At 32.2% G+C, this 10,429-nt stretch overlaps 2 protein-coding genes across 4 annotated transcripts in view; both read right to left on the bottom strand.

Annotated features, from left to right (window-relative positions):
* Window positions 1–2,875, bottom strand: part of LOC140670291 (uncharacterized) — a 41,310-nt gene extending 38,435 nt beyond the window's left edge. For all 3 annotated transcript variants that reach the window (XM_072900862.1, XM_072900858.1, XM_072900868.1), the window contains exon 1: window positions 2,754–2,875. In XM_072900862.1, the coding sequence (XP_072756963.1) occupies window positions 2,754–2,799 (46 nt within the window). In that variant the 5' untranslated portion in view covers window positions 2,800–2,875. The remainder of the gene's footprint in view (window positions 1–2,753) is intronic.
* A 4,205-nt stretch (window positions 2,876–7,080) lies between these two features.
* On the bottom strand, window positions 7,081–10,115 carry Ubi-p63e (Polyubiquitin-63E). The gene is made up of 2 exons (XM_072905370.1): window positions 9,972–10,115; window positions 7,081–9,097 (listed from the first exon to the last, which is right to left on the bottom strand). The coding sequence occupies exon 2, from the start codon at window positions 9,089–9,091 to the stop codon at window positions 7,259–7,261; it is 1,833 nt and encodes a 610-aa protein (XP_072761471.1). The 5' UTR covers window positions 9,092–9,097; window positions 9,972–10,115; the 3' UTR covers window positions 7,081–7,258.
* Window positions 10,116–10,429: the final 314 nt, after the last annotated feature.

The following is a 10,429-nucleotide window of genomic DNA, read 5'->3' on the forward strand; positions in this document are numbered from 1 at the left end:
ATGATTATACACTTTGTTGAAATCTCGCAAAATCGCAAATAAAGGAGCGTGTTTAAGAAAAGCTATACTTGTCGAATAGAATCGCAAAGGAGAGTAGGCAAGTCTTTTCCGCGTGCCATACTATTTCAATAGTCTTTAAGGACAAAGCACGACGATACGTTGCTTTGAACTTGCGAATCCCTATATATTCGAAGCCGGACACAGGAGAGAAATTGCTATGACAGTGAGGGAACAACGAAGCGGAATTTGGGAAATGGAGTCCGCCCGTAGCAGAGCGAATTGAAGGAATCAATGTACCGTGAGAAAGCGAATTCAGTTGAAACCGGACAGAAACGCCGATGCTGATTTCGAGGCGAAACGACGGGGTTACGTGAAACGCTCGAGAAAATGAAGATTCTCGTGATCGAAGAGAATTTATCGCCTAACGCATCTTTTCACTCTCCACTGACTGTCTATTATCGAATTATTAAAAAAGTAATGAAAAAATTCACAAAAAATAAAAATACTCCGATTTCAAAAATTGGAAATAAAACGTTGTGTGCTATAATTTGAGGAAGAAAGGAACAGCGGAATAGTCGATAAAGAAAGAATAATAAATGACAATGAAGGATAATATTTATTCAATCTATTATTTAATCTATTTAAAACGGGAAAAAAATTCTCTATTATAGATTGATTAATAAAAATAGACATCAGAGCGAAATAAATCAGTCGAATAAGATACTTAACAGAAAATTACAACTTAAGTAAAATTAAAGCCAAATGTAATAATAGAATATATACGTACAATTTTGTAACGAGAAATAATTCCTTTAATTGAATTATTATAGTATATGTATATTAACATTCAGTTCTTTCTGGAATTAAGAGCTGATCTCTTTTTCACGCAAATTGCAATTTCGTAGTTTTCGTTTTGAAAAATAAAGAATGAAATTTCTTCTTATTATTTTCCCAAATAGATTAACGACGCTTTATCTTTGCGAATCTGAAATAACCAAATCCTATTTTCCCGCGGGGAATATTTCCCGGGAAAAGCCGCGACGCGGAGAAAATTTGATAAATCCACCGCGTCCTAATTCCGTATCGAATCGTGGTTGAGTTTTGTGCGTTAAGTTTATCCCACGATCTTCTCATGCGTTTTCGACCCTCGTCCGTTAATAGCGACAAGTTACTTTCCGTCTGCGGGAGGGACCCTTGCAACGGCTTTCTATATTTAGTCCGAACCCACTAGAGGCGAAACCATTAGCAGTGGCGAGAAAACCCAAAAGAAAGCAAAGGAACGCGCGACGCTACGAGAGAAGGAAAACGAGAAGAAGAGGCCTTCTCAAGACGACGCTATCTCTCTCAAGTCGAAAGAAATCGGATTAAATCCTCCAAAGATTCCACAGGTTCCACGGCTTCTGGCACACAGCTGTGCTCGGCATAGCAGAAATGATCGTAAAAAAAAACTGAGACCCTCTCAAATATCGACACATTCACAACAATACAGAGAGGAAAAATTTGTAAACTTACAACAGCTTCGAAGTTGAGAAAATATTCAAAAATATGAAGATTTCAAAAATTAAAACATCAGCGTGCAAATCGACAACAGAATCTTATTTTACATGCGTGTTTGACACAAGCAAAATTTAGTTTATCAAAATCTAAATTGGTGATTTAATCGAAAAGATAAAATAGAATACTCAGTATTCTTCGGTCGTAAAATTGATTAAAGAATTAATAAATGAAAAAATTAACGTTTGCATCCTAGCCATAATATTCACATGGTTAGATTCGTAGTTTGTTGAGATATTAGAGTTGGCAATATAATAATACGTACTCTGTATGCTACAGTTAGACAATACACGATGAAAAGAAAAGAATTTCACAAATTTACGAATATAAACTGAATACGACGCAAGGGTATATTTAACAACTCATCCAATGTTTTTGTTTCTATTTCTGGAGTTTAATTTTTACACAAGACCTTTCCTAGTAAGAGGTTGGACGTAAAATGTATGTACATTATATTTGCTCGTGAAACTCTACTGCGCATATACTATATTAAAGTACTTGTTAAGTAGTTGTTTCTTTTTTACTTTTGAATATTTTAAATTTCTACATGATTTTTAAAACAGTTTATGCAAGTAATTTCAGGGAATATTTTCATCGATCATAAATTATATATTTGAATCAAATTTCCTACTTTTTTAATCTTTGACTTTTAAAATCTATTTTCTTATTTTTATTTGTTCCGTCTACTTCTTCATTCATTTTAGCAGTTCGGCTGATGAGCGTTTAATTGAAAATTGTATTCTCTATTTCATCTTTTATAAATAATCATGATTGATAATCAAATAAGCGTCAGCTGCTGAAAATTTAATTTCGCGCGCGAAATAATGTCGTCTTCCAATATTCCGAGTGTCACTTGACGTTCGGTAAAAAGAATTCAGTTACTGAAATTAATTGTTATTAAATGTTGAATTAAAAATTGTAATTGTCGCTTTTATTGATTATTATTTATTTTATATGAATTAGAATCTTTTTTCTACATATCTTAGTTCAATATTTTTCCGAACTAATAGAATTTTAATTAAAGTTTTAACTTTAGCAGGATTAAATTTTAATAGTTATTTGAGATCACAGATTGTCGCGATCGACAATAATCTTGGCGAGGCCGTAAACATAGTTAGAAGGCACAAAAATTTTGAGGATTTTTTTAATTAATAGGAATTTATATGTGTAATATTTCTTTCTCTATCTTACAGACTCACCCGACATCGTCGAGAGAAGTGCCAAACAAACTGTCAAGCCGTTCATCTTCTCTGATGGATCTGTTGTCTCGTGCACTACCACCTTGCTTCGATCTCGTATCGATGAACCTTCAACCCTTCCGTTGTGTTGTGCTCTTCATCAATCCGAGTTAGCTCCGGAAGAAACCAAGTCAAATTCTTTTGACCTTTTCCTGATTTTTAGATTATTTATTTTTAGATTATTCGTCTCGTTTGCTTATCGTCAGCTTCATGTAAACCGTTAGATGAAACAAACGCTGTTGTGAGAAGTGACTGAATACATATAAGAATAAGACGTTTTTATGTATTTATGTAACTGTTCTATATCTAATTATTTAAAGACGACATCCAAAATAAAATAATTCTTTATTCATAATAATTCTTTATTTTCACGAAACTTTTACGTCTCGAATCTGTCTAAAATTATAAACAGTATGTTACAATATATATAGCTTTTCATTAACATCTTTTTCCCAAATACATTTTCAAAATAAATGATATATGATGGAAAAATTTATGATTAAAAATGATTTTCTAACAAAGCTACTTTAATATGACTGAAATTTAGATTATTCTCCTCACCAGAGAATTCTCATCGAAAAAAAATGATAAAACGGAGCTCAATCGCTCGTTCGCGAAATATGCTTTTCAAAACTACAGAAAAAATGTGACTTGTACTATTGCGGTATTTGACGGTGTCGGGGAAGCTTATCTCGCGGTATCGTAGTAAGGAAGCGCAACACGATGTCAAGTATCACGCGGATGCTGTGACTGACGCCGGCGGTCACACGCTGCACGCCACGCACACGGGACCAGTTCGAGGATCGAGTTGGACTGAATACAAGTCCCGTGTGTTTCACGTTACTCCCTGCGGCTTCTCTCTCAGCCCTACCTAAGGTACACACGACTTGCCGGTACGCATGGTACATACACAGAGCGCGAGTTGCCAGCCTCTCATGTGAATAACATTTTTTACAACCATTAACCATACTCACGTACATGCACGCACATTTGCACGAAATACCCTCGTATAAACACTATCAATGTGTATCGCGTATGTGTACCGGAAGCGGGATCGTCAAAGGAAACTCGAGCCAATCATCGTGGGAAGAGCATTGCGATAAATTTTTATTCGATAGAAAACACAATATTCCGTAAGCAATTATTAATAATAAAACATAATTGTGAAAAAATATCTTTAACTATTTCGTTCAATTATTATTATACTACAGAGTAGAATCTTTTTTCATAGAAAATAATACAAATAATACAAAAATTTTTTTCCTCGGTTAATTATGAGCTTTGCAAATTTTTCGCAAGCAATAATAATTGCACTTATTTTTCTCGAAAGGTACGATAAAAGTGAGAGAAAAATATGTTATAAAAATTACATGTTTTTCTGTCTTTTCTGTCTACGTGGCTATCGAATTTCGCGATGTACGGCTAGAAAAAAATACGTTCGTGTTTCGCTGGCGCGTGAAAATTTTAGTCTTCTCGCCCATATGTGCACACCACAGCCATTGAAGCGCAAATAATTGTGAAACACGCAGCAGCAGTACAGTTATACGACGATCGTTTCTATTACGTTCGCGAAAATAAGATGAAATCTGTATCGATAACACGCCGTAACAAACTTTCGGACTATTTCGCTTTATTCTCACTTTTCATTAAAAACATCATCAATTTTTATTTTATAATATTATATAAGATATCGACTATTTGACAATTTTTATATAAAAAACAGTTATATATCGGAAAACAATCGTGTATGATTATACTATTGATTTTTATTTTTCAGAAAAAAACGAGAAATGAAAATACAATTTGCTCAATCAATGAGCCTCACGTCAAGTTATCCTCAAGAAGACAGCATCTTCAAGTCAAAGTTTTAATACAATCCGAAATCGCCGATTTATATATTTCACTTGTCGTTTAACTCTCTTTAAGAATATTATTTTTAACTTTCTTGAAGAATATTATTTTTATAATTTTTATTGTGTTATAAACTGTGTATAACGATTATATATATATATATATATATATATATATATATAAAGATTAAACTTTGATCGTAAAAAGTAAATTTATCTCTTCTTGAGATTTTAGGTCATAGTCTTTTACTTAGAATTTTAAGATGAAAAAAAGAAAATGATAAAAAAAGGTTTCAGAATTCTAATAATTATAGTTTTTGATTTAGCATCTCAAAATTGGACTCCTTAATCCAATGACATTTTGGTCTTGACATAATTTTAGAAAGTTTAAATTTTTGCAATTTAAACATATGAACTTGAAAAATAAACATGAGAATTTTTAGAACTTTTATCTCTTTGTTAATTATTCTAATGTATATTATTCTAATAACTTTGTGTTACAAAATACAATATTTTAAAATTATAAAAAAAATAAAATTTGAATTATATTAGAATTATAAACAGTTATACATATAAATCTTACTTTATAATTAATATATAACTATCTAGGTAGAACAGAAAGTCACGATAATCAAAGTATACGTTAAAGTGACAAGAAAATGATCGAATTATGATCGAAAAGTGAGTTTTTGTAGTCATAGTCTTATTATTTTGACATTATTTTCACATTATCGTAACTTTCTGTTTTTATATAGATACATTAGACAGAATTATAAGTATATATTTATAATGTACAAATTATAGACGTGGATCGATAATTTCCTGACGTCGAATCATGCGAACTGTTAACACATTTAAGTTCTGAAATATATTAGGAAAATATTAAAGGAATATATAACCAGCAAAGAGGTGGCACAAACGAATTTTAAATTTATAGGTTGCACACTATCAATGTTAGTAATTTAGTGATGTCGATAACATGCGAACTGCTAACATTTAAATTCCAAAATATTAGGAAAGTAATAGGGGAATATAATAAGCAAAGAGGTGGTACGCAAACAAAAAATTCAAACTTGCGATTCACAATACCGATGTCGACAACTTATCAACGATCGACAATTTATTGGTGTCTAATTATCAATTGTCGGTAAATTTTCGATGTTATATCGCTAATGACAAACTTCGAATTTTTATTCATATTCCCTCTTGGATCATTATATGTTCCTGATAATTTCCTAATATTTTAGAATTTACATGTTCGCAATTTGTATTATATATTACAGAAAATATATATATAAATTGATAGATGTTATCGATATCGATTATCGACGTCGAATAATTATACTAATTTCGGTAATTTTCAAGCTGCAATTTAAAATTCTGAAATTATTATAATAAAATATCAAAAGATTATAATCAGATAGTAGCACGTATAAAAATTGTAAGAGTCATATGATTCCAAGAATTTTTAGACTTTTGTTTAAGCTAAGAGTTTTCAATCAAATTGCATACATATAATAATAAAACATCATCATTATTTGACATAAAGAAAAAGTTTATATTATATGCTATTCAAAAGTTTTTAACAGAAATTCTTGGAGTTATCTAATAAGAATGAATTCAATTGGATACCATAGTTAATAATAATAAGTAAAGATAATAATATATAAATGAATAATACTGTAATAAAAGTTATCATTATATATTTATATTAAATATTATTATCATTCTTTATATTTTATATTGAATAACAATATTGAAATGCTAATACTAATTCTATTAGTTATTTTATTGTTTTAATTACTGATGATATTGTAAATTTGTATTGTAAATTATATAAATCTTTAATGTGGACTAATGCGTACTAATGCATCTAATTAAATTAGATATAACAGTAATACTCTTTTCTACAATGTTCTAGCTAGTTCTCTATAGCTGTGCCTTCTATTATATTTATTTTTATAGGTTTTTTTCCTTCTTTGTCTCAAGACTAAACATATACAATTTTATCTTGAATATAATTGTAACAAAAAATTACTGCATTAGAGCAAGACAGTAAGATATCAATAAAAGTAATCATCTCAGAAATAAATTAATCTCTCTATCAACAATCAGTTGTTACAAAAGTTTTAAAGAATTATATAAATTGTTCATATAAAAGAAAATAAATTTCTATTAAATATTAATACTTGTTATAAAATTAGTCATTATTAATTTTCATTTTTCTTTGCTAGAAATATTCAAAAGAATATAAGTAAAAAATTTACATAATATATACTCAATTGAAAATAAAATTTTATTAAAAAGATTATCACATAAACATTTTTAAAGATTATAAAAAAACATAATTTTTATAATTCTGTTGGTTGGAAGAAAATAGTCATATAAAATAAGAGATTCAGTAAATGTAACATAAGCAGGGATATATAGAATTAATATTTCCAAAAAAATTAATTCTTTATTTGTCAAAATGTTCACAAAATTTTCATATATGAATAAATTAAATTAAAATTTTATTATAATAGAACTTTATTTTTATTAATAGAATTATATAAATAGGATTAAAATATTGAGCGCAAGTACTTAAAAAAAAAAAAAAAGATCACAATTATAGAATTAGACATTTCCGCCTCTAAGACGCAGTACAAGATGTAGTGTCGATTCTTTCTGAATATTATAATCTGACAAAGTGCGTCCGTCCTCGAGTTGCTTGCCCGCGAAAATTAGTCTTTGCTGATCAGGAGGAATTCCTTCTTTGTCTTGAATCTTAGCCTTGACATTCTCGATCGTATCGGAAGCTTCTACCTCCAGAGTGATAGTTTTTCCTGTCAAAGTTTTGACGAAAATCTGCATACCACCGCGAAGCCGCAGAACTAAATGCAAGGTGGATTCTTTCTGAATATTGTAATCAGAAAGTGTGCGACCATCTTCAAGTTGTTTTCCGGCAAAGATCAATCTCTGCTGATCTGGAGGAATGCCTTCCTTGTCCTGAATTTTGGCTTTGACATTTTCGATCGTATCTGATGCCTCGACTTCCAGTGTGATGGTTTTACCGGTAAGAGTCTTGACGAAAATTTGCATACCACCACGTAGACGAAGAACCAAGTGTAAAGTTGATTCCTTTTGAATGTTGTAGTCGGAGAGTGTACGGCCATCTTCGAGTTGTTTTCCAGCAAAGATTAATCTCTGCTGATCCGGAGGGATGCCTTCCTTATCTTGAATTTTGGCTTTAACATTCTCGATTGTATCTGATGCTTCGACTTCCAGTGTGATGGTTTTACCGGTAAGAGTCTTGACGAAAATTTGCATACCACCACGTAGACGAAGAACCAAGTGTAAAGTAGATTCCTTCTGAATGTTGTAGTCGGAGAGTGTGCGGCCGTCTTCGAGTTGTTTACCAGCAAAGATCAATCTCTGCTGATCTGGAGGAATGCCTTCTTTGTCCTGAATTTTGGCTTTGACGTTTTCAATCGTGTCGGATGCCTCGACTTCTAGTGTGATGGTTTTACCGGTAAGAGTCTTGACGAAAATTTGCATACCTCCACGAAGTCGTAAAACTAAATGCAGAGTGGATTCCTTTTGAATATTGTAATCTGACAATGTACGTCCGTCCTCCAGTTGCTTGCCCGCGAAAATCAACCTCTGCTGATCGGGAGGAATTCCCTCTTTATCTTGGATTTTGGCTTTAACATTCTCAATCGTATCTGAAGCTTCTACCTCCAAAGTAATAGTTTTACCCGTCAAGGTTTTGACGAAAATTTGCATACCACCACGTAGACGAAGAACCAAGTGTAAAGTAGATTCTTTCTGAATGTTGTAGTCGGAAAGTGTACGGCCGTCTTCGAGTTGTTTTCCAGCAAAGATCAATCTCTGCTGATCTGGGGGAATGCCTTCTTTGTCCTGAATTTTAGCTTTGACGTTTTCGATCGTGTCAGATGCTTCGACTTCCAATGTGATCGTTTTACCGGTGAGTGTTTTGACAAAAATCTGCATACCACCACGTAGTCGGAGAACCAAATGTAAAGTTGACTCTTTTTGAATGTTATAGTCGGAAAGTGTACGGCCGTCTTCGAGTTGTTTTCCAGCAAAGATTAATCTCTGCTGATCTGGCGGGATGCCCTCCTTATCCTGAATTTTTGCTTTAACATTCTCAATAGTGTCTGATGCTTCGACTTCCAACGTGATAGTTTTTCCTGTCAAGGTTTTGACAAAGATCTGCATTCCGCCACGCAATCTGAGGACCAAGTGAAGAGTAGATTCCTTCTGGATATTGTAATCGGACAGGGTACGTCCGTCTTCAAGTTGTTTCCCAGCAAAAATCAAACGCTGCTGATCAGGTGGAATACCCTCTTTGTCTTGAATCTTCGCCTTCACGTTCTCAATGGTGTCAGAGGCTTCAACTTCAAGAGTTATGGTTTTTCCAGTTAACGTTTTCACGAAAATCTGCATGGTGCTCTGTAAATAAAATTTTAAATATAAAAAATTGTTTTTAAAATGTATATTTTTTTATAAATTAACCTCTCCATAGTCACACTGGAGATTTGAAGACACAATCGAAATTTCTTCAATATTAAAAGAGGACTGAATCCAATTCTTATACTTTGACTTAAAGCTATTGGATAATAATTAATAATAATAGACACTTTGAAAAGTAACTCTGATTTTTTAAAACTAGAAAAATAAACCGGAGCTTAAGTTTAAAGATCAAGTGTGCCTATGAAAGATGAGTAAAACGTACGCCTATGGATGGTTAAATATATTAATAGTCGTAATAAAAAAAAAATTTGGAGTGGCTAACAGCTGGAGATGACATAGGTAAAATCAGCAGCCGCCATCTTGACCGAGTTTGTCGTGTACAATGCGTAATAAGCGTTGGATGAGTCACGCCATTTCGTGACTCGGAGAAAATGTTCGTAACAAAAGAAACATCAAACCGATCAAAATATTTTATATCTGCTACATATCTTTTAGAAACTGATGTAAAAATAGAGTTTTTGTTTTACGTTCGAGATAAATATACCAATTTTTCGAGATAAATCAATAGTCTGTTCCGCTTAGCAACAGACTCGACACAACGATCGATATCACATACATACTCATTTTCAGAAAATAACGAGTTATAAAGTCGCGAAAATCGCGTCAATTAAATGCAAGCCCACTTCTTCGTGATGATTTTATTGGAATATAGCATATTTCTAATTTATTTTTAACGAATTATAGAAATTAATGAAATATATATATATATATATATTCGTTTTCGCACAAATATTTCAGCCGTAATTAAAAATTCGATAATCGTAACTTTGATACAAGCAAAAATAACACATACCTTTTGCGTGAAAGCTTCTAGCTTTTCGTAAATTCGCAACAATTAAGGAATTAACGTAACGTAAAACGTACTTCTCTCGTTCTAAACTCACAGACTATTGAAGCTGGCAATGACGCGACGCTCGCTTTTATAACGTCACGATGACGCGCTATAACTGCGCTGTAAACGCGCTTGCGTTTCATTGGCCGAGAAACGTCGACGATGTCGCTGATTGGTTCATCGTCCGCGTTACGTGTACAATTTCGTATCGACTTTACAACAAAGAACCCACGTCATATTCTAGAAAATTCTCGACCTATCCATACATATGTGTATAATTGCCTACATGACATATGACATCTGTTAATCATCTGTTTTATATTTAGAAAAATCTGAAAAAAATCTAAGCTTTAAGCTTGGTTTTCGAGGTTATTGATACGCGAGAATAATAATCGCTATATTTATATTTTAGCAAGGAC

The sequence above is a fragment of the Anoplolepis gracilipes genome, chromosome 1, assembly GCF_047496725.1.
Source record: "Anoplolepis gracilipes chromosome 1, ASM4749672v1, whole genome shotgun sequence".
Taxonomy (NCBI): domain Eukaryota; kingdom Metazoa; phylum Arthropoda; class Insecta; order Hymenoptera; family Formicidae; genus Anoplolepis; species Anoplolepis gracilipes.

Bases quoted from the DNA above. Each gene is read 5' to 3' on its own strand.
- Ubi-p63e (XM_072905370.1), bottom strand. From the start codon at position 9,091: ATGCAGATTTTCGTGAAAACGTTAACTGGAAAAACCATAACTCTTGAA.